Here is a 27,202-nt window from a genome sequence, read left to right on the forward strand (position 1 = left end):
AAAAAAAAGGCGAAAATTCCCGCGCTTATTGCTCGGCCGAACTTTATCGTAGAGACATCGTTCAAACTTTGAAACACTCGGCCCGATAGTCTTTAAAGGACCATACAACTTCATCATGCTAGTTATTACGGTTTTTGCGATATTTAACTTTCAATTTAAAAAAAAAATCACTTTTATTTTGGACGCTTGTTGCTAGGCAACGGTTTATCGTACAGACATCATTACAACATTGACCAACCCGGGACGCTTTGTACTGCAACATATTTTAGTCTCGTCATGCTTGCTATTACGGTTTTTGAGATATTCCACATTGTTCATTTTGATGCTAACGGAACTTCGGATGCTTGTTGCGCGGCAACGCGGTATCGCAGAGACTTGGTTCCAACGTTAAAAGACTCAGCTTCATGTGGACTACAACATACTGAGGTCTCATTACGCTGTCGTTTACAGCTTTTGAGATATTAAAGCCAAATTGTCCCATTCTATCCTATGGGGCTTGTTACCATGGCAACAAAAACCAATGCATTTGTATGGGGGACCATGTGAATAAACAATCTGTTAATGCTGCCCGAACCGGAAAGTGCACCCATGCATGGCATATATCGTTGGATGCGTCTCCATCGTGCCTCGATGGGCATTACTTTTCTCAGTCAAAAGTGTTACCGTGGCAACGCTAGATGCCATAAAGCAAAAAAAAAGGCAAAAATTCAGACGCTTATTGCTCGGTCGAACTTTATCGTAGAGACATCGTTCAAACTTTCAAACACTCGGCCCGATTGGCACTAACGGGCCGTACAAGCTCATTATGCCAATTATTAAAATTTTTGCGATATTGACCTTTCATTTTTTTTTTAAATTTCCATTTGTCTTTGGACGCTTGTTGCTAGGCGACAGATTATCGTAGAGACATCGTACAAATGTTCCCCGACTCGGCACGCTGTGGCCGTCCACATATTCAAATTTCATGAAGCTGGGATTTAAGGAAATTTTATGTCAAAATCCAGGCCAAATGGCCCCATTCATTCGGATGGGATTTTTTACCACGGTGAAAAAAAAACCTATCCATTGTCATTGTCTATCATGTAGCCTGAACCGCAACGTGCACCCATGCATGGCATACATCGTTAGATGCGTCTCCATGTTGCCTCGATGGGCATTACTTTTTTCAGTCAAAAGTGTCCCAGTGGGGGGCGCTAGACGCCAAAAAGCGCGCCCCATTTTTAACTATTGGGAGCACAGGAATGAATGCAATACAACCGTAAACACCTCAAACTGACATAGAACCACCCCAAACACAACCACTACAGCCCCAAACCAAAGCAGCAAGAGGGGTCGAATGGGCGGTAGGGCATGCCCATATCAAAATTTCATGAAATTTTCTAGTTATTATTATTATTATTGCAGTTATTTAAGCTATTATTATTATTAATATTATTATTATTATTATTATCGTCATCATTATTATTACTATTATTATTATTTTGTGTAGCCTCATGATACTTCATTTGTTCTTTTTGTATATTCTATTCTGTTAAAAGGTGGGCAAGATAAGCTTTATGCTTCAAACCCAGACCTTTTCAGTCAAAATAATCATGTTTATCTTGTTTGTTGATTTTTATGCTTGTGATTGACCGAAATAAATATTAACTAACTAACTAACTAACTAACTAAGTGAGATTTCATGGAACAGAATAAACCACAAGTCACTGCAAACCCGTCCTGTTTTATTAGATGTTGACAGTACAGAACATAACAGCACCAGTATGTTGGGCCTGGACCCGGTTCTCTGCTTTCATCTATCCAGAGGTCCAGAACATCTGCCGCCACACCGAACCCACAGCGATCCATAAAACCTCTCCCGTTTGTTGTTCAGCTGCTGGGTAAGAGCTGGGCAACAGGCGTCACGTTGCAGTGCATTGTGGGAGGTGCCCTATTGTGGGGCTGCAGGCAGCAGCGTGATGGACTGAAGCAGTTGTTACCGGTTCAACCCTGACCCAGCAGGTGGGCCCGGTTCTCTGCTCCACCTACGGGCGGTACCACGACCCACAGCCCCGTGACATCAGTCGTTAATCCTACCAGAACTGCAGTACCGGCCCGGCGGGGCCGTGGTTGGTGCGGAGGGGTTGGAGGACCCTGGTTTCAGATCTGGACCCACTGACCGCAGAGACTGTTGGTGTTTTTACAAGCAGGCTCAAGACTCACCTTTTTAATTTGGCTTTTAGCTGATTCCTTTTAGTCTTTCTCGTATACTCTTGTTTTAACCCAGGTTTTAAGTTGTTCTTACACTTGTTTTAGCAGGTCTTGCTTCCTAGACCTACAGTACTTTTAGAATTTTATGTTATACTTTTAACTCTTTTAGCATGTATTTTAACTTCATAGCTTAGCTTATCCTGCTTTCTTGTAGCTTTTAGCTCCAGTGTTTCCTCATGGGGAGCCTCCATGCTGGGAGTGACTCTGGCCTGCAGGGGGTCGTCCTGGGGGTCGTTCTGGCCTGGATGGTGGTGGAGCTCTGCACCATGACTTTACCGCTATGTGTGTGTGCAGGTGGGGGGGGCATTATTAAGTTTTATGTAAAGCGCTTTGCGTTGCATTTTTATTTGTATGAAAAGCGCTAAACAAATAAAGATTGATTTGATTTGATTTGACTAGTTTTGCATGTAGTTTCAGCAGCGATGCTTGACATGAGGATTGGATCAGCATGAATGTAAAGTAATATTGATGAGTATCACTGGTGATTGACACGTGGGCGTGTCCGCGCCAGCGCCCAGCCCTGATCAGGTACAGCATGCTGCTGCTCGGTACCATCTTCAGCAGGACCTGCAGACACCCGAAGGCAGCGGAACTGGAGGCTAGTCCACTTAGTTTACGTCATGTACTTCGCAGGAAGAAATTTAAAGGGGACCTATTATGGCATTTAATGTCTATATTAAACAGACCTTGAATGTCTTAAAAACAAGCTTCTGATTGTTTTTCTCTATATAAATTAGAAATTTAGCCTCTGGGCCATGTCTTTATCTTCACATTCTCTAACATCATTATCTATGAGGGATTCTGAGTGGGCGGGGCTATGATAATGAGGCTCTGTGCTGATTGGCTGCCTGAATGACGCGATACACCGCTACGAAAAAATGGTCGGTGGAGTTAAGCCTGAATTATGGTTCTGCGTTAAATCGACGCAGACCCGTACGGCGTTGGTGTAAAGCGGAACCATAAATCAGCCTTTACACCGTATCCTAACTGCATGCGATGTGAGGGAGCGTCAGCGACAAAATCAATTCTATTGCTTTATTTTCTATTGGACTGTCCTAACTGGACGCAGCGACGCAGTGTTTTGAGCTGAACATTTGTCGGACACCCTGTTTCTATTTTCTTCCTGTCGCTCGCGTTGAAAGCCGGTTGAAAGCGCTGTAGGAAACAGTCATGGATGAGGAACGGCTGATCCAGTTAGTTAAAATGAGAAGTTATCTCTATAATTCCTCCTCATTTCACTACAAAAACCTCAATAAAGTGGCAGCTGCTGGAGGGAGATGGACAGAGAGCGTCCGATGTCACGCAGTGCTACGATAGGTGGACGCTCTCATGCAGTTACACGGTTTTATAGTTGTGGGCTCGGTTTCACGCATCGGAGGCCAAACCTCTGCTCCTGTCGTTACGTAACGACAGGAGCAGAATCTGAACGGCTCGTAGATCCACATCACACAGGACGGCTCATCCGGGCGGCTGTACAGACACTGCAGAATTTGGTTTCTTTCCTCCTCCTCTGAGTTGGCAGGCTGAGGGGAGACCACTTTATATATGTTAAAGCAAGAAAAAAAACTGTTTTTCATAATAGGTCCCCTTTAATTGATTGATTTTTTTTAGATATTTCTTCTTAAAATCCTGAGGCTCTTGTGGGAAATGAGGGCAGAGAGGAGGATGTCCAGTGCAGGACCACATGCTGGGTCGGCTGGACCTGCTCAACCAAGTGAGTTACCTGGTCAGGCAGGTGGAGCCAGAAACAACCTTTTCCGTCCATCTACTGAGGTGTCTGGGTCCGGACGGCCGGGGCAGCAGCCTCAGGAGAGAGAGGCCCGGCCTCTGGCCGCCTCCTCCGCCTCCTCCCACCAACCTCTGCCTCATTATCCTCACAGGTTTCCATAAAGCTGCCAGTAAAGAAGCTTCTGTGGACCTGGCACCCCAAGCCGGCAGTCGTCTGTCGGAAACAACGCGTGTGAACCTTTTATTTCCCCCGCTGGTTAGACCCCGTCAACATTTCTATCAGGAACTACTTTGACAAATCAACTCGTCACACTTCACATCCTTCAGTTGTTTATGGTTCAGTAACACATGACAACAAAACTCAAGAGAACGTCCTGGACCCCCGCCTGCTGTCCACCCCCCAACATCTGGGAACAGCTGCTTTCCCACCAACGGAGGGCTTGAATGTCCACCTGCTGGTGCATCAGTGTGTCCTTGCTGTTTAGTAACATCAGCTCTACAGTCCCGTGTAAGGGGCAATGACAGCTACAGTTCCAGGACAAACCAAACCAAACCAAACCGTCCCCAGTAAATGAAGAGAAGAAGCAAACATGGCGTCCTGTAAACAGTTTGGTTGCAGCAGGCGTTAGAGGTTCCGTGTGGCCTCAGATCCGGTCCGTCGGGAGTAACCTGGCCATCGATCCTCCAGACTGTAGGGTGGGAGGCTCGGCTCCGTTCTGGGCAGAGTTCTGACCTCCCGGCTGGCCGCCGGCGTGTTTGTCTGTGGCCAACATGAGGCAGCGTAAGAGGCGCTTCCTGCCAGCAGTTTGGGGTGTCAGAGCCTTAAACCTTCTGATCTCAAGGGCTCCTCATCAGGAGCCTTGGGGTTTCCCGCCTCCTCACTTCTTCTGCTTCCTGCTGCTTTTATGGGCTCGCGCCGAAGCCTTGGGGGCGTCTTCGTCGGCTCCAAACTGGAGCACGTACTCGGTGGCGTTCAGAGGCCTGCCTTCCTCGTCCCTCAGCTTGGAGAAGGTTTCCTGGTACAGCGTGCCGAAGCGGCGCTTCATGTCCTGCAAGTCCTTGAGAGCCTCGCGCTTGTCCCGGAGCAGCTTGGCCCGGCGGCTCCTCAGACCCGCCACGTCCTCCTCCAGCCCCACCACCATGTCCTGCTTCCTCTTCCTGCAGTTCTGGGCGGCGATCTTGTTCTTGCCGCGGCGCCGTACGTCCCTGACGTGGGCCAGCTGCTCGCCGCTCAGCGGGTGGTTGCTCAGCAGCTCGTTGAACTGCTCCACGGGCAGGTGCACCACCAGCTCGCTGGAGAAGGGCATGTGCAGTCCCGGCGCCCGCCGCTCGTCCTGGCTCCAGCGCTTAGCCGAGGAGCGCTGGTAGGGCTTGCTGTGGTCGTGCCCCAGGACGGGCTTGGCCCGCCGGGGCCGGGGCTGGTTGTACGTGTGGTCGTGGCCGATGTGCCCCTGCCAGGCCGAGCCGGGAAGTGGTTTGTGGTCGGCGGGGCTGGAAGAGAAGAGGCTGACATCTCCAGGTCTCCCTCCAACGGCTCCCATCTCCTCTTCCTCCAGCTCTTCTTGCTTTATGGTCACTGTAAAGTCTTCGTCATCGTCTTCAGCATTGGAGAAGACGCTTCCCACACTCGCGGGTGAGGAGGCCGATGAGTCGGAGGACGATGAGTAGTTAGATGAACCCTGAGAAAGGCTGCGGCTGTAGGCCAGGGACAGGCCAGAGTCCGAGTCCACCTCATCCTCCGCATCTACGAAGAACAACACAGAGAGATCGGGGTCATCCTCAGATGACAAGTGCTGCCAGCAAAGAGACGGCCAGACCAACTACCGCATTTTAATAGTGCTGTTAATTATTTCATAAAAATCACGGATCAGATCGGACCCACTATGGTCAGACTAGGGATGCCCCGATACGGATACTGGTATTGGTATCGGGGCCGATACTGCCCTCATATACTCGTACTCGTACTCTCAAAAAGTCTGTGATACCACGCACCGATACTTCATTGTTGTTGTAGTTACTGGTTAGCGCCGCTGGGGGGAGATGTCGAGCCGCCCCGCGGCTCCCCGGGTCAGTGTGCAGCTTGGCTGAGCAGCAGCAGCTGAGCAGCAGCTCTGTGGCTGTAGCCAGCTGTTCCATGTTTCAGTCAATTCTATCTTCCTTAATTATACAAACTGGACGGTTGAGTATTACCTTTACTCACAGGGAACTTTATTAAACACTCCACGTAACTTACAGTACAACATAAACAATCCCATTGTTACATTCCAGTTAGCCACGTTAGCCACGTTAGCCGCGTCGACAGCCCGCAGTCTGCCTTTCTTCTGTCGTCGTCCCTTATTTTGAAATATGTCCACCCTGCTGAACTCCTGCTTACATTAATTGTCTCTATCTTGCCTGAAACGGCACTGCCAGTCTCACTCACGGGTATCACTCTATATAACCGGACTGTAACAATGGGATTGTTTATGTTCTTCTTCTACTCTGTTTTATTGGCGGATCGCAACCAACTTTAAGGTGCATACCGCCACCTACTGTACAAGAGTGTGTAACATCATTTCATTTAGCCTGTTTTTTTAATTCTATTTGATTGTTTATGTTGTTTCACACGGACGGCTTCAGGTGAAGCACTATGCGCAGTTGATTTACCTGCGATGAGACAGCACGGAGGTAAGCCCCGCTGGCTTCCAAATAAAACCTGTCTTCCAATTCATTGCATTTTTCATTGCATTTTTAGCCTAGTTATTTTTGTGGTAGAAGTATCAGATTGGTACTCGGTATCGGCGAGTACACAAATTAAAATACTCGTACTCGGTGTGAAAAAAATGGTATCGGGGCATCCCTAGGTCAGACCCACTATTGTCAGATCATTTTTATATTATCTCAAACTAAAAACAAGATCTAAAAGGGGATCTTCCACATTTACCTTCTTGTCCAGCTTCTTGACCTTTGAGCGAGTCCCCGTCCTTGTCCTTGTCCGGAGAAGCGAGGTAGCCCTCCTCTTCCAGCCTGGCCACCATCTCAGGGCTGAATCCTTCCTCCAGGTCCAGGTCCAACAATCTAAAGTCCTCCAGGATGGCAGCATCCTCCAGGAGGCCAAGTAGCTGAGGGAGGTCATCGACATCCTGGTCCAGCAGGGACGGACTGGACGGAGACACCAGGTCATCCATCTCCTGGTCCTGCAGGGGGGGACTGGACGGCGACACCAGGAGGTCGTCCACCTCCCGGTCCTGCAGGGAGGGGCTGGACGGAGACACCAGGAGGTCGTCCACCTCCCGGTCCTGCAGGGAGGGGCTGGACGGAGACACCAGGAGGTCTGGTGTTGGTGTGAAACTGTAAGCTGTTGGTTCAACACCAGGAAGGCTTTGGGGTTCCCTTGGGTCTGAAACATCTGGAGTCAGCAGATTCATGTGGAAGGCGGTCCAGTCATCGTCCATATCTACGCCCATGAAGAAATCTTCTGCAGGATCCTCTGTGGAGGAGGGAGGAGTGAGGGAGGAACCTGGGTTACAGTCTCCCAGAGCTGTGGCTGAGGACTGGACTGGACCGTGGTCGTCCAGCTGTGCACTGGGCGTGAGGGGGAGCAGGGCCGGCTCCAGCACATCTGGACACAACAGAGATGAGAGAACGTTTGACCTCCTGACATGTTTTATTGGTCATTTCTAACCCAAATTCATATCTGTCAGCAGGAGGAGAGTTCATGACCTCTTTGATTAGAGTTGTGACCACATCGCAGCGACCAGGCGGAGATTCTTCTCCTCCTGTGCCAAAGTCAACGGTCATTTTCTGTTTAATTTACGCCAGTCTGGTTCCTGATGAGAATCTGTTTCATCCCCGACCACATAGTCACACACCTGGGCTGGATTTAGCCCCATCGTGGAGTCCCCTCCCTCCATCCATCCATCCATCCATCCATCCATCCATCCATCCATCCATCCATCCATCCATCCATCCATCCATCCATCCATCCATCCAGCAGGAGAGACCACGTCTCTCCAGTGTTAGCGTCGCTCCATTGGTTACCCGTAAAATTCAGAATCCAATCTTATCCAATTTTATTACTTGCATATAAAGCCCCAAACGGCTTAGCTCCACAGTATTTACAAGACCTTATAGTGCCTTATGTTCCTGGCAGAGCTCTCCGTTCTCGGAGTGCAGGTTTACTCGTAGTTCCTAGAGTATCCAAATGTAGATTTGGAGAGCGGGCGTTCTGCTATCAGGAACCGTTACTATGGAACCAACTTCCAATCTGGGTTAAGGAGGCTGACACCACCTCCACCTTTAAAACTAAACTTAAAAGCTTTCTGTTTAGTAAAGCCTATAGTTAGTGTTTAGTAAACCCCTAACAACAACATCTGTTGTATTAGACGCTATATAAATAAAATTGAATTGAATTGAATCCATCCATCCATCATCCATCCATCCATCATCCATCCATCCATCCATCATCCATCCATCCATCCATCATCCCTCCATCCATCATCCCTCCATCCATCATCCATCCATCCATCCACCCATCATCCATCCATCATCCATCCATCCATCATCCACCCATCCATCCATCCAACCATCCATCCATCATCCACCCATCATCCACCCACCCATCCATCATCCATCCATCCATCCAACCATCCATCCATCCCTCCATCCATCCATCATCCACCCATCATCCATCCATCCATCCACCCATCATCCATCCATCCATCCATCCATCCATCCATCCATCCAACCATCATCCATCCATCATCCATCCATCATCCATCCATCATCCCTCCATCCATCATCCCTCCATCCATCATCCATCCAACCATCATCCATCCATCCCTCCATCCATCATCCATCCATCCATCCATCATCCATCCATCATCCATCCATCCCTCCATCCATCCATCATCCACCCATCATCCATCCATCCATCCACCCATCATCCATCCATCCATCCATCCATCCATCCAACCATCCATCCATCCATCATCCATCCATCCATCCATCATCCATCCATCATCCATCCAACCATCCCTCCATCCATCCATCATCTATCCATCATCCATCCATCCATCCATCCATCATCCATCCATCATCCATCCATTCATTCGACCAACAAGCAGTCGCTCCTAGGGTCAGTTTAGAATCATCTAACATGTTTCCTGGACTTTTGGACCGTGCCGACAACCGAGCTGACCCAACACCTCTGCACCAGAACCGGAACGGGGACAGGTTCTGACCAGTCATTAAATATTCCACATCCCTCCAACATAAATCTGTGCAAAATGTGAAAAGAACCAGAACGCGATGATCCGAAAATGTCACAAACCCATATTTGATTGAGAGCCATTTATCCAGCGTGTTATCAGCTCTGGTCGGCTCCCGCACCTGTGCAGGTGTGGAGGAGCATCACTGTCCTAGGGATACACAGCTGGAACATCAGCACAGCAAACATCTGTGCTCCCATCCAGGTGTTTTCTCTAAGTCAAGACCTTGAGTTGGTCTTTTTTCTCTTTAAACGTGAATAAAAATGGGTTCATGAGATTTGCAAACTATCAGAGAGCCAACGTTGTAAACAAGGATTCTGGATCATGATTGGGTCGGCTCGGTGGTCTGATCCAGAGATCAGAGGAGGACCACTCCCAAGAGTCCAGGCTGTGTCGGATTCAGGGCCGGATTACCGTGCTGCATCTCTGCCAGAGGGTTCTGGAGACCAGTCCGCGTCTCAACATCGTCCAGGCTGCCGGGGCGCTGGAGCCCAGCTTCAGACCCCACACCCGGGACATCTCCTCCGGGTCTTGGGTCCAGGTTTTGGTTCAGGGATGTCATCATATCCACCTCTGTGTTCTGGAAAAGGAGGAAGATTTAATCTCACCTTATTCTTTCATTCGTCTTGAGGGCCAATCCCAATACACCACCTACTCACTACCACGTCACCCTAAAATGAAGCCACAACCGTAGGGCCCTTGTAATGTTCCCTAGGGATTGGGACACCACTTGCTACGTCACTGCGTGGTTTACGTTCGGGTACGTAAGCGACTGCGTAGTTACGTTTGTACATACGTCACACCATATCAGGAAGCCCAGAGATAAAAGCTGTTTTAATTTCTGCTGTAGCGCTGTTAATATGCCACTTTATTAAGTTTTAATATTTGTTCAGGCGTAAAAGTAACCGTTAAGATCCCCAACCTGGGCTCAGTTTATCCAAATAACGCCTGTTGATCTAATGTTTTCGGGATGAGAACTGCCTGCCGGCTCGGGAGCTGATTTATGGTTCTGCGTTAAATCGACACAGAGCCTACGGCGTAGGTTACGCGGTGACGTGCATCGTAGGCAGCGTGTCGTCGCGTAACCAACGCCGTAGGCTCTGCATTGGTGTAACGCGGAACCATAAATCAGCCTTTATTCTGGCGAGATCTGAAGATACAACACAACAACGAGCAAGCGAGTGATTATGTACATTCACTGAGTGAATATTATGAAAGTAAAATATATATTTCTCGCTAGAAATGTAATCAAAACGCATTTTTATGCAGAAACTAACTCAAAATATTGATTTTATTCACTAAAAATGACAAATATCCGCCATGTTTTTTTGTTTGATTCAGTCTGCAAATGATAACGTAAAGCATTCTGGGAAATTTTCTCAGGCCCTCGGTCGCGAAGTCAGTATCTGAAAACCCTCGCTGTTAAGGGCTAGATTCATACACACTAGCCCTCGTTATGCCCACTACCCCTACATGCAAAGAGGAATTGGGACACCACTACCCTCACGGGAACGCGCAAAATTTAGGGGTAGAGTTGAAAAGTAGGACTAGGGGGGATTGGAACTGGCCCTAAATCTCACTTCACTCTTTCATTCGTCTTAATTCTCTTTGGCTACTTGGGTGAGACTTGTGGTTGTGTTGCTCACCTCAGGCTCCAGGAGGGCCATCAGGTCCTGCCAGTGGAGGTCCAGGTCCAGGTCCAGGTCCAGGTCCAGGTCCATGGAGGGGGGACCAGGGAGCAGAGGGAGCTCGGGGTTTGAGGTCTGACGCTGCAAGTCCTCATTTCTGCCAGTGTGTCTGGTCTGGGGGACAACAAAGCAGAACGGAGGTCAGGGAAACCCTGGCGACCGCAGCAAAGGGATCCGGGTTTCAACGGCCGAGCCGCCTTGACGTGGATCTGTCAGTGTTTCCCATAGTTGAGGAAAACAGAACTGCTGAGAACCTCAGAACTCAGCCTTGGTGCAGACTAGTACTCTGCCCAAACAAAGATTAACGGTGAGAACACCAATGTTTTGTCTACTAGAATGAATCATCCTCCACGCTTCAGTATCACTACACTCCTCTCTCTGCAGGGTGCGATTTGTGAAAAAACCAGAGGGGGGGATCGTTTTGAGAAATATTTTTATTCAGAAAAATTACCACACAACAGCGGTCCAACAGTATAGGCTATATGAAAACGTGTTTCTTGCGTAAACCTTACACTTAAGCTACATAACGTACGCGGTAGGCCTATTTTGAACATGAACTGAACCACTGCATTTGCAGAAATATTTTCTCCTAATATTGTTTTTAAATGTGCCAAATAAAAATAAATAAACAAAATCAGTTTAACAGAAAACATGGGAGCTCCTCAGCCGGGGAGATGCTGCTGTCCACCTGATGAGCAATGTCACATCTTGTTTCATCTTCTGTCGCATTTTTTCTCTGGATTTCTGGTTGTGATCCTGTAAAATATGAGGAAATGCTGCTCTGGATTCTTTTCATTTTTTCATTCATTTTGACTGACTGTATCTTTTATTTTGGCGGGCCGGAAGTCGGACTTTTGGAATGCAAGAAAAATCCAGTTGGTTTTCAAAATAAAACTGCTTTCTGTGGGCGCGACTCGCTCCCGGTATCAAAATCACAGCACAAGCAGAATGAACACGGACTCTGTGTATTTGGGTTGTTATTACTTGTTATTAATAACAATGTAATGGTGAAAATACTTTGGGTGGGGGGGTACATTTTGTCCCCACCGAGGATAAAAATAATTCAGCAGAGGGTAGGACGTGTAAACCAGAGGGGGGGAAAATCCCCCCATCCCCACCGGCAAATCGCACCCTGCTCCTCTGTTTCATTGTCATTCTGCATGGAGACACCTGATGCAACTGTTTAAAGCGGCACTATGTAACTTTTCCACCTTAATATAATATTTCCAGAGTCATTGTGATGGTACATCAACTTCCAACAGGTTTAATGAACCTCTGTCATGGTCTGAGGGGTCTGTATCGCCTTCACTGGCACTATGTAACTTTGAGGAGCATGGTAGGAACCCTGCCACACTAAAAAACTACACATTTTTACGGCTTTGACTGCTCTACGGCATACGTCACTTCCCCCTCCTTCCCGATTCGTAGTCGAGACGAAAATGGGCGGAGCTTGGAGCGCAGCTCCGCAGAAGCTGGTAACCCGTTGCTGCGTTGCTGCTGCAGCAGCTCCACACAACAGACGTGGGGAAAAGATCCTAATGGTTTAACTTTTCACCGCTTTCCTGCTCGGAGGCAGAACCACGGAGGCCGAGTACCTGATATAACAGAGTAAAAGAGTGAAAGAGTCGTCGGCTTGGTTGGATCGCGGCTGTAATGACCAAACATAACGTTCCTCAGTAAACAAACAAACACGCACACAGACGGGCGTCGGATCAAAACACGGGTTTATTAAACCACAAACAAACACTCACAGACCGGGGTCGGATCATTCAAACGGGTTTTATTCCCCATTTCTCCAGCTAAACGCAGTTGTTGGCCAGCTCTCTGCGGTGCGATTAATTTTGTTGAGGAAAAAATATTAACTATTTGATTTGTAGCTGCAGAGGAAAAAAATAATCTCACAAGGAAAAAAAAATATTGCTCACGCCTCGGAGCCTCTTCAAAGCAGTCAAAAAAAAAGAAAAGTAAGAGTAATACAAAACATGTACTGTATGTTGTACTATTATACTAATTTATTGAAACACATGGCGAGTCCAACATTTACCAAAGCAGCTGCCAAACACTCCTAAACAAGGTAGCCTAAGACGTGGGTTCTGCAGAACCGCGGCAGTAAATCCTTTAAAGAGTGCAGCTCCGACGAGGAGCTCCTTTCTTTAGTAGGGATTTCATATGGATCCAGACCGTTAATAATCATTATTTTCTCCATATACCGCTCCCTGGCTTCCTTGTTTAAGGTATCCCGGTAAATTCCAGTTCCCTTCCAGCAGTGTTTGGTGAAACTTGGTGAAACAGAAAAGCGTCCCGTCTTCTCTCAAAACAAATGCACGCGACGGGACAGGAGTTTTCCAGCAGTACGCGCTGGTGCTCATGGGAAACGTAATGTTCTTTCTGGTAAAGCACTACCGCTTTTGTCCAAAAGATGCCGCCAAACTCAGAAAAGCTGAAAGTTACGTTGTGCTGCTTTAACTAAATTTACTGAAATCTGGATCATCTCTCAAGTCTTATTCTTGGTAACTTAGACACTCTCAGTCCAGCTATTCACCTGGTTGGAAAGAACATGCTAAAGAGGTTTAACAGGTTTTTCATGACATTTTTGGTGAAGGGACATGGCCTGTGTGACCAGACCCTGGTGGTCAGTAGAGGAACCACAACGCTCCAGCAGTTAACTCTCTTGGTAATTTCAGACCAGCTGGCTGGATGAAGCCTCTTTATCTTTCATTGTTTCTATGAGCAGCGTTTTTATGATTGTTTCACACGTTTGTGAACAAAGTTCTGCTCTTCAGAGACCCAGGGACGCTGTTGTTGGATTAAATCATTACAATCAGCAGTAATGTCACAGGTCTGACATGTAAAAACAACATGTTGATGAGCAAAAGCAGGTCTTGCACAGTGTTGCACAAGGCCGTAAACAGCTGTGATTACAACAGCGCGGCCCGTAGATGTGTGTCAGGACTCTGCAGACCAGATCACGTATCAAAACAAGGGTCACGAGGCGGCGAGGACGCCAGGCAGCTGATACTGTATGTGCTTGTTATTTAGGAGGCGAGCCAGCAGGTCTGCGTGCACCAGCGGGTTATGTGCACCCTATCGGGTGTCAAATACAGTCTCAGGGCTGCGTGTTGTCTCTGATGCAAACACTCAAACATCCGGTCTGCAGGCCCCCGACACCGAGCTGGTCTGGGGTCCGGTCCAAAGTAGGTCAGGAAACTGGAGCTCCTGTACCGTTCAGAAAAACACAAACCTGTTGTCCTGGTGAGACAGTTACGTTGAAGATCTGTTTTACATCAGTGAGGAAACAAGGGCCTCCCTCCACAGAATCATGGGAAAAACATCCAAAGATATCAACTAATTGCACTTTTCCACTAGAGTTGGGCTGTATCTGACATCATCACACTACAGACAACCGATTGGTCGGGGGGTTGGAGTCAGAGAAAGAGGAGGAAATCAGAGAAAGAGACTCTGACGGATTCTTGTTCATTTTATTCAACCAGCAACGGCAGCACAAAAGTCTGTTTCATGATCCAACTCTGAGGGTCAGATGTTCATAAACCTGGTGCTGAGGAGAGAATTAAAAAGGGATCTAGACGGCGATAAGGAACGACCAGATCTACCAGGAGCTCTGTCTCTTCATAGCTGCTCACGACTCCAGCTGACTTTTCATCAAACAAAAAAAAGCTTTGTCGCTTGAAGCTTCTCTCATTCTCATTTTTTAACTTGATATCAAACACAAGCCACAGACCCAGCAGCACATCTATCATCTCCTCTGAATGCTTTTCCGGTCTGAATGAAACCGGAAAACATGGATGATGTATCAGGTAAATGTGTATACCACTGACACTGTCAATGTTCTTTGTGTGTATTCTTGTCTGCTAAAAATCAATAAAATTTGAGTAATAAAAAAAAAAAACGGGTCTGTGTGGCGTTACAGGACGTCAGCCCCCGTGTGGTCAGGAGTGGTACTGCACACGAACGCTCCAGTGAACCCGGCACGGACTCACGTTTGTGTCCCCGGAGCATTTAAATGTAGACAAATACACAGGTGAACAGCTGAAGGAGCAGCTAAAGCTTCCAGAAGGCCTCGTCTGAACAACAACAACACTGTTTATGTGAAACGTTGGGAGTTCTGCGTCATGTGACCTCAGGGGACGACTTTGACTGTCCGTGTGTGTGGATTTTCCTCTCCAGCAGGGTGTTTACCTCCGTTCTGACTGCATTTCTTTATTTTGCTGCTGAGTCATCCATCTGACTCACTCTGTCACATGACCTGAAGCGCTGGTGACACCCAGAACCAAAACCTCGGGTAACGGGCCGTCACAGAGTCCCTGCATGACAACCAGGCTGCCTTTCAGGCGTGAACCCAAGACAGTCTCACTTCATCTGATGATCTTCACTGAACCGCCCTGAACCGGCGGAAGTCATGCAGACTGGTCCAACAGTCCGGCACTACAAACCTTTATTCAGGTAGAACTGTCAATAGAGGGAATGAGCATGACCTCACAGATGGGACTTCACAGCGGGTTACGCCCACTGAGTGTCAGAAAGACTGAGTGTCAGAAAGACTGAGTGTCAGCGTGAACTTTCAGTTTGAGCAACTGGAAAACATCTAAAATGGGAAAGATCAGTTGTGCGATCGACTGTACTCATAGATTTAGCAAGAAATTGGAGTTATAGTTTTACAGACTGCAGAAAAATAAGCTTAAGAGAGACAAATGGATCGCTGCAATTCACAGAAACAACTGGATTCCAGACACTGAAACGTGGATTTGTGGTTCCCATTTTGTATCAGGTAATGTTGGATTTTTGGGTAGCTAACGTTAAATGGTCAAATCATAAAGTTCAGTGTCCTCCTCACTTTAATTTCTACAACAAATCCTGCCTTGAAGTCGGACCAAGCGTCAAGACTTTTGTATGTCTTCAAGCTTTGCTTCGTGTATTTCCCCGGCGTAGAAATTAAGTACATATAAATATCAGGAAACTGGATTCGTGGCCAAATATTAATGTCCATGGACCACTGGTTCTTGGTAACTGTACCAAATATTAATGTCCATGGACCACTGGTTCTTGGTAACTGTACCAAATATGAATGTCCATGGACCACTGGTTCTTGGTAACTGTACAAAATATAAATGTCCATGGACCACTGGTTCTTGGTAACTGTACCAAATATTAATGTCCATGGACCACTGGTTCTTGGTAACTGTACCAAATATTAATGTCCATGGACCACTGGTTCTTGGTAACTGTACCAAATATTAATGTCCATGGACCACTGGTTCTTGGTAACTGTACCAAATATTAATGTCCATGGACCACTGGTTCTTGGGGTAACTGTACCAAATATTAATGCCCATGGACCACTGGTTCTTGGGGTAACTGTACCAAATATTAATGTCCATGGACCACTGGTTCTTGGGGTAACTGTACCAAATATTAATGTCCATGGACCACTGGTTCTTGGTAACTGTACCAAATAATAATGTCCATGGACCACTGGTTCTTGGGGTAACTGTACCAAATATTAATGTCCATGGACCACTGGTTCTTGGGGTAACTGTACCAAATATTAATGTCCATGGACCACTGGTTCTTGGTAACTGTACCAAATATTAATGTCCATGGGCCACTGGTTCTTGGTAATTGTACCAAATATTAATGTCCATGGACCACTGGTTCTTGGGGTAACTGTACGGGTCACTGTCAAGTCCAACTGCCTTTAATTTAAGCTGATAATCGGCTGTTATCCCGTGTTCTCCACTAGTTGCAGCTGTTTTTACCACTCAGTACGAGTAAGGGGGCTGGTCCAGTGGGGAAGTGACGTCAATACAGATCCTCTATTGGCACCAAACTTAATCCAGATTCAAACCAACTCATCCACAAGGTGGATTTGGTTGTTCTGAAGTGACTCTGTGGTGGTTTTAGGATCATCGTCCTGCTGCTGAGCTTCAGCCAGGTGGCCGACAGCCAGAACTCACCTGCAGGACTTCCGTATTATAAGCGATCCATATTCTGAAGGAGTGAAACGAGGCCGACTCATGATGCTCCCTCCTCCGTGCTTCATCACCAGGGCCATGTTTAGATGCTGCCGAGTGCAGTTTTTGATATTGATATAGTTGAATTAAACACTGCACTCCTAATGTATAAGGCACACAACCATCTCCTTCCATCTTGTATCCGGAGTCTGTTCCAGGCTAGAGACACTGCCATATATAATAGAACCAAAACTAGGATAAATACTAAAGAAAGATGCATATCGGTTGCAGGAGTTAAAATATGGAACAGCCTAAATAAGGAATTAAAAAACTGTAGTTCAATTAATAAATTTAAAACGAGGTAAAATCCAATATAATCGAAAGATACAGAACATTAGTGTGATACAAAACTATATATATACATAAATATATATATACGGTATATATATTATGCTCCATACTATATGAAACGATTACAATAATAAGAATAATTGTTGTTGTAATAATAAAACTTATATATCTGTCAGTTGTTTTTCGAGATCCGTCTTCTGTTAATTTTTTACTTGATTTTTCTGTCCTATTTATATTTGTCTTCCTCCTTGTTTTGCATGTGTGTTTGCTTTGCTGTTTTTTGTTGTTGTAGATTGTTTGTCCTTGTTGTATTAGTATCAACTATGAAGGAAACAAAGTTAAAAAGGGTCGGCACAATAAGCTTAGGCTTCAGCCTACACCTTTTGGTCGGGTTATTCTTTACTTCTTTTTTTATTATTTCTTTCCTACAAACGAAATGAAATGCAATGTATTGTATCAATTGATACTGATCGACCAAATAAAACTACTACTAGTACTACTACTACTAGTACTACTACTACTACTACTACTACTACTACTTTTCTGTTCTGGGTTCTCCTGCGTGGTCCTTGGAGAACTAACTGAACATGGTGTTCAGACAGCTCCTTAAAGCCCGGCCCCATGCACAGCAGCAGCTCGGAACCACAGACTCATTTCCCTGCCTGGACTCTTACCTCTCCATCCTCCTCCAGCGCTGGGGCGGGTCGCCCCCTCTCCCCCGGGCCGGGCCGGCCCACCACCAGTGGGTCCGGTTGCTGCTGGACCAGCCACGTCTGCAGCTCCGCATGAGGAACCTGAGGAGAAGGAGCCACACCTTTATTGGTCATTTATATTTTCCCGAAGCTAAAACAGAGTTTTTCCTTTAATGACCAGAGTGATTGCTATTATTAGAAGCTCCCAGAAACAGTCAGGAGAAGATCGGTGGTGCAGCCTTTGTCAACTACGCCCCAAAACGATGGAACACACGGCCCAAAAACATCAGGGAAGCCGAGTCGGTAGAAATCTTCAAAAGACAACTTAAAACCTCTCTCTTCACTCAAGCATTTAAGCATGAGATATCCGGGTGACAAACGGCGCCTTAGTTGCCACTTTCCTTTTATTAATATATCATTGATTTTTACTTTCTGCATTACCGTATTTTCCGCACTATAAGGCGCACCTAAAAGCCTTTAATTTTCTCAAAAACCGGCAGTGCGCCTTATAATGCAGTGCGCCTTATATATGATCATTACGGTAATTTCTGTTACTGTAATCAGTGGGATTGTGGGTAATGTAGTTGGTGTTGCCGAAGTAATGGCGCTAAAAACGTCAGGAATCGTCACAGACGTTCAAGACAACAGCAGCGACGCTGACTCGCATAATGGCCACTTTGACGAGACGGAGCAAAGCTGGTTTTTATTTTGTTAATAAAGTTTGATATACGGTACTTTTCTTCTTGTTTTTTTTTTTTTGCTTTTGCTGTAGGATTTTGTAGCATTTCCTGTAGCGCAGCTCCATCAGGTAGATACGTAACTCAACCCCAGCCACTATAGTACGGTATTTTACCATATATTTAGTGCGCCTTATATATGGAAAAAGTTTTAAAATACGTCATTCATTGAAGGTGCGCCTTATAATGCGGTGCATAGTGCGAAAAATACGGTACTTTTATACTTTTGAATGTTTTTATATGATCATTTTTATCTTGTACTCTTATTTGTTGATATTTTTATCTTCTTATTTTTCATTTGCCTACGACTCAGTGCAGTATTTTTACCTTTTTATATTCAACATTGCTTTTATCCTATCTTAGTAGTTGTTCTGTGGAGGAATTTGGAACTGAATTTTGTCAGGGTTATGTATTATCTCACTGCACTTAAATAATTGTGTTTTTTGTTTTATTTGCTGTTATTTGTTTCTCTATTTCTCATTGTTCTTGACATGTTTGTACTGTTACTGTGAAGCACTTTGAGCTGCGATTTTCGTATGAAAGGTGCTATAGAAAATAAAGTTTATTATTAGTGCCACGGCTGTGCCAAGTGGCACGCCTCCTCCATAGCTATGCAATAGCAATGGAGGAGTAGTGCCTCTTGGCGCAGCCAGAGGCACTATTGTTATCCTGCGCGTTTATTATTCATTTTCCGGACAAAACTTTGGCGCGTAACTAGTCCCGCAGCTTTGAGAAAACGCGAAAAGTAAAAACGTAGAAATGTGCGCCTTATGCGGGAATCGTGTGCTATGACTTTTATTAGCGATGTGCACGTTTTTGCGCAACGTGCAAAAACGTGCGCTTTTAGCGCCATCCGGAACGCATTGGGAGAACTTTGGGGCCTCACCACTCGCACACTGTTACTCGAAAAATTCTCAACCGATTTAGAAAGTTGTAGGCCCTGAATTTAACTACAGTCCTGTGGATTTTCAGAGCAATGGCACAAATAGTTTTTGCACAAAGTGCAAAAACATTTCCAAATTTCCAAACTAATGGGGAGATTTTCCCATGTAAGTGAATGGGGCAGAATGTCACACTGTAGGTGGAAGGAGGTTAGAAAAAAACCCAAAATTCAAATTTTTTCTGAGTCACGTATCTTTCTCATACTTGCACGTAGAAATGTCATTCAAACTTCAAAATGGAGGAAAACTTATCTTCTCTCTCCAAACCTGAAATTGTTTTTTCCTAAAATGTACATTTTTCAAGATATGAGCGCTCAAGCGAGGACTGGAAATCACTTTTTTGTCAAATCTAGAGTGGAGCTCTAATTTTCTATAGTGGCAAAGACAGTAAAAAAATGACCTTAATTTTTATTTGTAACTCGAGCTCACGCCCAAGCCGTGAAAGCCTGACAGAAAATTTTTGGTCAGAATGTAGACATAGATGTTGGGATTCATAAAATGTGACTTTGACAGGCGGGGTATGCACAAAATTTAAACTGGGGAGGCTAAAGCTGCGCAAATTCCTGCCTCAGTCCCCATTGACTGCAATGTAATTAAAAGTTTTCTTCAAAAAAATCTCACTTTGTTTGTCACATTTTAAGGAATATCTGAATAAAATTAAGATTGTCAGAATCTGCTGGGTTCTGTGTCTCTCACGATGTCTTTGTTTTTCTGGTAGGAGCTACGGTTTTCTCACAAATCGGAGTTATTTGAGAACTTGTCACAAGGCAAAAGCTGGGGTTTTCTTAGAGCCAACCCGGAATGTTCTGAAATCGAGGTTCTTGTTGCCCCTAGCAACCAGAGCTCAGCTGCTGAGTGATTGACTGAGCCAGACTGGTCACATGACTGTCAGTACAGACTTCATATACTTTAACCTGAAAAATGGAGAAATCTGACCCCTGACCTTTGACAATAACCAGTCCTGCTGGGAACCGGTTCATGGGATATATATATATTATTATTATTATTATTATTATTATTATTATTATATATTTGTATATTATATATACAAATTAGCCCTGCCCCTTCTTCTGATTGGCCGATATGTTATAGTCCAATATCTTTTGAATGGTTTCACATAGAGAGTCATGGGTGGTGTCATAGGACTCGGTATTGAGTCCTTGACCTTCATTGCTGCATATTAGCCCCGCCCCTTCTTCTGATTGGCCGATATGTTATAGTCCAATATCTTTTGAATGGTTTCACATAGAGAGTCATGGGTGGTGTCATAGGACTCGGTATTGAGTCCTTGACCTTCATTGCTGCATATTAGCCCCGCCCCCTCTTCTGATTGGCCGATATATGAGTCCTTCACCTTTATTGCTTGCAAAATGCAATAATGTACACAAATGTGCAGCAGCCCACCGTGGCACTCTCAAAATTTCTGCGAGGAAATTGTCTAGTTATTATTATTCTTGCGTATCAGGTCTGTGTTCTGCTGGAAGCGGGTTCCCCACCTCTAGTCTGTCCAGAGAGCGGACCCATCCCAGCAGCCGACGGGCCGTGAAGAACCGCTCCACGTCCACGCTCTTGGGATGCTCGTCCAGCCGGCCCCCGCGCTGGTGGAACCGGGCCTGGGTCAGCGCCGAGGTGGGGCCCAGGATCATGTGGTGCCAGGACGGAGGCAGGTAGGAGTCCAGCCCCACGTCCACCATCACCCCACACAGGCTCAGCAGGACGGCCGTCTGGACCAGGCCCTCGGCCAGGAACTTCTTCAGGTGCAGCATGGTGGGGGCGGAGCCTGGAGTTCTGATGGGAGTTACCCGGGAGCTCTGGGAGGCTCTTCTCTGTCAGAAATGACACATTTTAGAAAAACACCATTATTTATCACCACCACCATCATCATCATCATCATCATTATAATAACCAAACACATGCAGAACTCGTCTCAGCTCCCTGTTCAGCCACATCTGTAAACCTCAGTTCAGAGCAGCTGGTTTCAGGGGCGGAGCCAGACACTTGACACACCTCCCTTGTCTGATGCGAGGGAGATCCGTCCTACAGCTAGTTCACAGCCAAGGAAGGAAGAAACCCTGCAGTTCCTCTACTGACCACTAGGGTCTGGATCCAGACCTGCAGATCCTCTCCTGCATCCACCCCCGCCCCCGACTGAAGGCTGCTAGCCAGGACCAGCCGCAGGACTCCACCTGGACTGGGTCTAGACCGTCAGCTGCTACATCTGGCCTCAGCTGGATCCTACGGTTGGGGCACTTTGGGGGACCCTTCCAAGTGGACCTTCTGGACCTGGGCTGATGGTTCGGGATTGTTTTGGAGATACAGGATGTGAACATCTTGAAGTCGGGTGCAGGAGCCGGTGACGGGTCCAGGAGGTCCAGGAGCCGGTGACGGGTCCAGGAGCCGGTGACGGGTCCAGGAGGTCCAGGAGCCGGTGACGGGTCCAGGAGGTCCAGGAGCCGGTGACGGGTCCAGCAGGTCCAGGAGCCGGTGACGGGTCCAGCAGGTCCAGGAGCCGGTGACAGGTCCAGGAGCTAAAGTTTCATGTTGTTGTTGATCTGAGGTTGCATTTCTCAAATGTGTTTCTTTCACAAGAGCAGCTCGTGACTGACGTCAGCTCTCCTGATGTGAGGGAGGAGGCTAACTGAAGTCACACAAGGGCGATCCCTCTGTTGTCTGATAACAGCCCACGTGCAACAGCCCAGGGGTGTGGCCCCCACCACCCTAACCCCCCCCCCCTGGTCTCCTCCCAGTCGTGGCGGCTCACAGCTCCACTGGGCCGGTAAGGATGCAGCCCCCACCCCCCGGGACCCGCTGTCTGGTAACCCCCTGCTGGAGTCTGGCCGGGAACCCACCCCCCCTCCCTCTGCAGGCTCGTGTTTCACAGCGACATGTTTACAGGGCTGGGGGAGGACACGGAGCCTCGCGAGAGAACCGCCCGCGCTGCCGCAGCATCAGGACCACGCGGCCCCGGGCAGACCGGGGGGGATGGAGGGGTGGGGGCTGCAGGTCGGGGGTCGGGGGGGTTGGTTCCATACCGCCCTCATGCTCCGGTAACTGGGTCTGAACTTTATCCTACTGCTGCTTTATCTGCTGATTCATTGTCTGATTGTTCTCTCACAGACCGGTCCGGGTGTTCTGCCAGCCCCTGCTACCTGCCGAGAAATGCTACTTTGTGGTTCTGCGCATAGTCGAGCACAGTCCATTTTCAAAGTTTGATTGCCACGCCAATCATTTCTTGCACGATGTAAAATTGATAATATGGGAGGTTGAGTATTTGATCCTTCAAAATACACTACCCATGACATGAATTGCATTACATAAAGAGATAAAGAAAAAAAACTACAATTCTATCACTTAATTTGATATTCATTCAGTCGTTCGCCTTTATTTAACCATGCAGGTCATTAAGAACATTCTTATTTACAATGACGGCCTGGCAAGAGAGAAGGACCACTTGGAGGGGAAAAGGAAGTGGTTTAGGGAGTAAAAACACAGTAAAATTGTAGCTCTACAAAGGTAGAAAACCATTAGGGAGCATTTTTTAGCAAAGGAGCAGAAATTGGCAGAACACCGGTCTGGTCAAGAATCACCTGCTACAAGCTCAGGGGAGGAAAGCTGATGCAGACCAGATTTACAGAATGAAGACTAGACTGCTACAGAAACAAGTTACACACACGCATATACATATGGATAAGTGTTCAAATATAAAGAGGATTCTGTTTCTGACTGATGCAGCTGATACTTGGTGAATAAACAGACCCGGTTGTTTGAGACAGATTATCCATAACAAACTGAGATCATTCACACCCGCAACTACAGCTGATGTAACGTGACGTAACAGCCGCTCTGACACACTGACCCATCTGACAGCAGATCTCACCTGCTGGCTCTGATGGTTCTGGTGGTTCTGATGGTTCTGGTGGTTCTGGTCTGGTGTTCCTGGTGCTCTGCTGGTCCGGTCCGCTCCGGTTCTGATGCTCGTGGCGGCTCTGCGGGGAGTTTTCTGGATCTTTCTGGATCTTTCTGGATCTTTCTGGATCTTTCTCTGTCGGCTTCACTTTCTGTGTGAGCTCCAGTCAGCCGGGCCGTTTTAAAGCAGCAGCCCCGGTGACGCGCTCAGCCCCGCCCTGGAAAAACCCTTGCAGCCCCGGGGACGGCCCGCCCTGCAGTACCGCGGCCCGCCGGCGGGGGGCGCTGCTGCCGCCGCGGACACCCCGCACTCTTGCATCAGACGGAAAGAGTTCCAGCTGGCTCGGACCACGTGTCTGGAAACTGGACCTACGGTTCAGGACCGTGAGGTCCATATGAACTAGAACGTCCCATTATTTGCATCATATACAGGACTGTCTCAGAAAATTACAATATTGTGATAAAGTTCTTTATTTTCTGTAATGCAATTAAAAAAACAAAAATGTCATACATTCTGGATTCATTACAAATCAACAGAAATATTGCAAGCCTTTTATTATTTTAATATTGCTGATTATGGTTTACAGTTTAAGATTAAGATTCCCAGAATATTCTAATTTTTTGAGATAGGATATTTGAGTTTTCTTAAGCTGTAAGCCATGATCAGCAATATTAAAATAATAAAAGGCTTGCAATATTTCAGTTGATTTGTAATGAATCCAGAATGTATGACATTTTTGTTTTTGTAATTGCATTACAGAAAAACACAATATTCTAATTTTCTGAGACAGTCCTGTATGTTGTATATGTATATAATATATATTATTTATAATTGCTCTGGTATATCATTTATTATTTATAATGCTCAGGTATAATTTATAATGCTCAGGTATAATATTGTAATGAGGTGCTGTAATATTTTTACATTTGTAATAATGTAATAATAGGTATATTTATTTGATAAAGCTTGCTGTTATATATATTTTTTTTTATTTTGTATTCGAGTAAAATTGAAATAGAAACAATGACTGTTTAATAGTATTCTTTTTTCTGATGTTTTGTGTAAATTGTTTTTATAATTATTTTATGCTTAAAATAAAGATTTCAATCAATTCATCATTACATTACAACTTTTGGTATTTTTTTGTTTATGGCCAAAAAAGGAATGTTTTGTTGGACACGAGAATAACTGGTGCCATATTTTTGCCTTTAAATATGTTTAAAGGTATGAAAACATTTAAGTTTTCAGTTATAATTGCATACATTGTATATTTCATTTCTTTATGCCTTGGAGTTACATTTGCATAAAATGCTAAAAACCAAATTCTCTGTTTCCTCCCTGGATCTGTTTGATAATTCTGACCCACAATGTTTCTGAAAGCAGTTCTATCAGCATTCTGGGAGGTGATTGGTCCTTACAGCATCATTAGCTGCCAATACTTGCTGTTGAATCTCAATATAATACTAGTATTAATATGTTGCATAACGACAGTCATATAATTCATGTAAGAGCTCAAAAAAACAGTTTTAATAACACTAACCCAAATCAATATCGGAATCGAATCAGATCGAATCAAATCCTTATAATTGATTCTGAATCTTAACAATCAGAATGGAATCAATTCTTGACATGTGAATGGATCCCCAGTCCTACTCGGGGGTGTCCAGGGTCTCATGGGGGGACTCCCTCCTGCAGGGGCCAGAGACCCGGCTCCTCAACAAACACTGCAGGGAGGAGCGGGAAGCTCCTGCACGAGTCCAACAGTCCAACTCTTTTATTGAGGAAGACACGTGATGGCAGCACAGATGAAGGCAGCAAGCAGAACAATTTTACAATCCTGGAAACAGCTAATCTCAAGCTTTGCTTTTCTTTTTCTTCATTGAACCCAGACGAGTTTCATTTCTTCCGTTTTCAGAGGAGCAGTCCAATGCTGCGGGACAGTGCACTGAGGGATTCTGGGAAACAACCACCCCTCCATCCATCCATCCATCCATCCTGTTCAGGGTGGTACACTGCAAAAACTCAAAATCTTAACAAGAATATTTGTCTTATTTCTAGTTAAAATGTCAAATTTTTAGTCAAATCTCATTACACTTAAAACAAGATTAATTACCAGAAAGATAACTTATTTGACAATTTTCAGCTGTTTCAAGTAAATTTTCACTTGAAATAAGTAGAAAAATCTGCCAGTGGGACAAGATTGATCTTCTCATTACAAGCAAAAAAATCTTGTTCCACTGGCAGATTTTTCTACTTATTTTAAGTGAAAATCTACTTGAAACAGGTGAAAATTGTTTTTTCCAGTGATGACTCTTGTTTTAAGTGTAATGAGATTTCTTTTGACTAAAAATGAGACATTTTAACTAGAAATAAGACAAATATTCTTGTTAAGATAGAGTTTTTGCAGTGCAGGGTCTGCTGGGTTCTATCCCAGATCTCCTGTAAAAGGGTGGAGAACACGGGGCCCAGTGACCCGTCCATGTCCATCTCTCTCTCAGGTGACGTGCATGTGCGCGTCACACGCTCACCAGCACCAAGCTGCCGAGGTTCAGCTCGTCTGAAGAAAACCAAACTCATTTACAAAGTCAGCACAGAGAAATAAACTTCCTTCATGTTTCCGATGAGTCCAGAGTGAAGGCCTCAGGTCTGGGACGGTGGACGCGTGTCCTGTTAGATTCTCTATCACAGAACTTTAAACAGAATAAATAAAGATGTTTTCAAACTTGATTTAAAAAAAGAAACTGAGGCCAAAGCTGCAAGAACAGCTGCCTTTTACATGAAGAAGAATTGTCTTCTTACATCACTTCAATACTTCTGCCGTTGTTTCATCAAAAACAACTTCTGCAAGGAATGTAAAAAGAAGGAAGAAAAGCACATTTAGTGGAGCGAGAATTGGCACGACTCGGAAATGTAAAACAAATAAAAACTAAGCTGCCGCCGCCGAGGCTGTGGCTTTGAGACAAAATCCTGTAAGTGTCTCTTTCTCCTGGACGTGGGACGTGGACAGCCTTCGTGTTGGGGTTTCATCCTTCCAGCACTCACACGTGGACCCATGTGGGCTCATTCACCGCCTGGAGCCTCCGAGGCCCCGAGTCCATGTTTGTGGCGTGAGCCACGCGAATGCGAGAAGACGACGGTGGCGTCGACCGTCAGCCCGAGCAGCCGGCTCGGCTCTGGGAGCTCAGAACTCTTGGTGGTTGTAGTGTCTGTCCTGCACTCAGGAGCAGACGCCACCGCCTCCTTCACACGCGACAATGATCATAAACACCTTCCTGAACATCATCGAGCAAGAAACGGAACAAAAAAATTAGTTTAAAGTGCAAAATTTGACAAAAATGGGTCATAAATCACCTCAAATCTGTTGGTTTAGGAGTGTCTCTTCAGTCTTCCCTCTGATGGGACTAAACACTTATGGCGCTTTTCCACTAGTACCTACTCAGCGCGTCCCGGCTCGGGACGGCTCATCACGCCTCGTAGCGCCTCTACCCGCTTTGTCCCCGTTTGTATTTCCACACCAGGTGAGAAGTGGGCAGGTTGGGGTGAAGCTGCTGTGACGTACTCGATTTATCAACCCCTTTGTTCATGTCGGCGCAGATGAGAAATCAGCTGGAGCCGCGAGCGGCTGAGAAGAAACAGAGCGCCTGGTAGATCTGGTCGTTCCTTATCGCCCGTCTACATCCCTTTTTTAAT

The 27,202-nt window shown here is 46.0% G+C and overlaps 1 protein-coding gene across 3 annotated transcripts; it reads right to left on the reverse strand.

Annotated features, from left to right (window-relative positions):
• Nucleotides 1-3,922: 3,922 nt before the first annotated feature.
• On the reverse strand, nucleotides 3,923-23,893 carry LOC133422163 (endoplasmic reticulum membrane sensor NFE2L1-like). Of its 3 annotated transcripts, XM_061712088.1 has the most exons (8): nucleotides 23,483-23,893; nucleotides 21,102-21,431; nucleotides 17,910-18,029; nucleotides 10,874-11,029; nucleotides 9,642-9,807; nucleotides 7,239-7,579; nucleotides 6,902-7,187; nucleotides 3,923-5,722 (listed from the first exon to the last, which is right to left on the reverse strand). In XM_061712088.1, the coding sequence occupies exons 2-8, from the start codon at nucleotides 21,369-21,371 to the stop codon at nucleotides 4,857-4,859; spliced, it is 2,205 nt and encodes a 734-aa protein (XP_061568072.1). In that variant the 5' UTR covers nucleotides 21,372-21,431; nucleotides 23,483-23,893; the 3' UTR covers nucleotides 3,923-4,856. The 3 variants fall into 3 exon arrangements, with proteins under 3 accessions (XP_061568072.1, XP_061568070.1, XP_061568071.1); XM_061712086.1 differs by having other exon boundaries at nucleotides 6,902-7,579; XM_061712087.1 differs by lacking the exon at nucleotides 23,483-23,893 and adding an exon at nucleotides 21,613-21,715 and having other exon boundaries at nucleotides 6,902-7,579.
• Nucleotides 23,894-27,202: the final 3,309 nt, after the last annotated feature.

This window comes from Cololabis saira, chromosome 21 (assembly GCF_033807715.1).
Source record: "Cololabis saira isolate AMF1-May2022 chromosome 21, fColSai1.1, whole genome shotgun sequence".
NCBI lineage: Eukaryota > Metazoa > Chordata > Actinopteri > Beloniformes > Belonidae > Cololabis > Cololabis saira.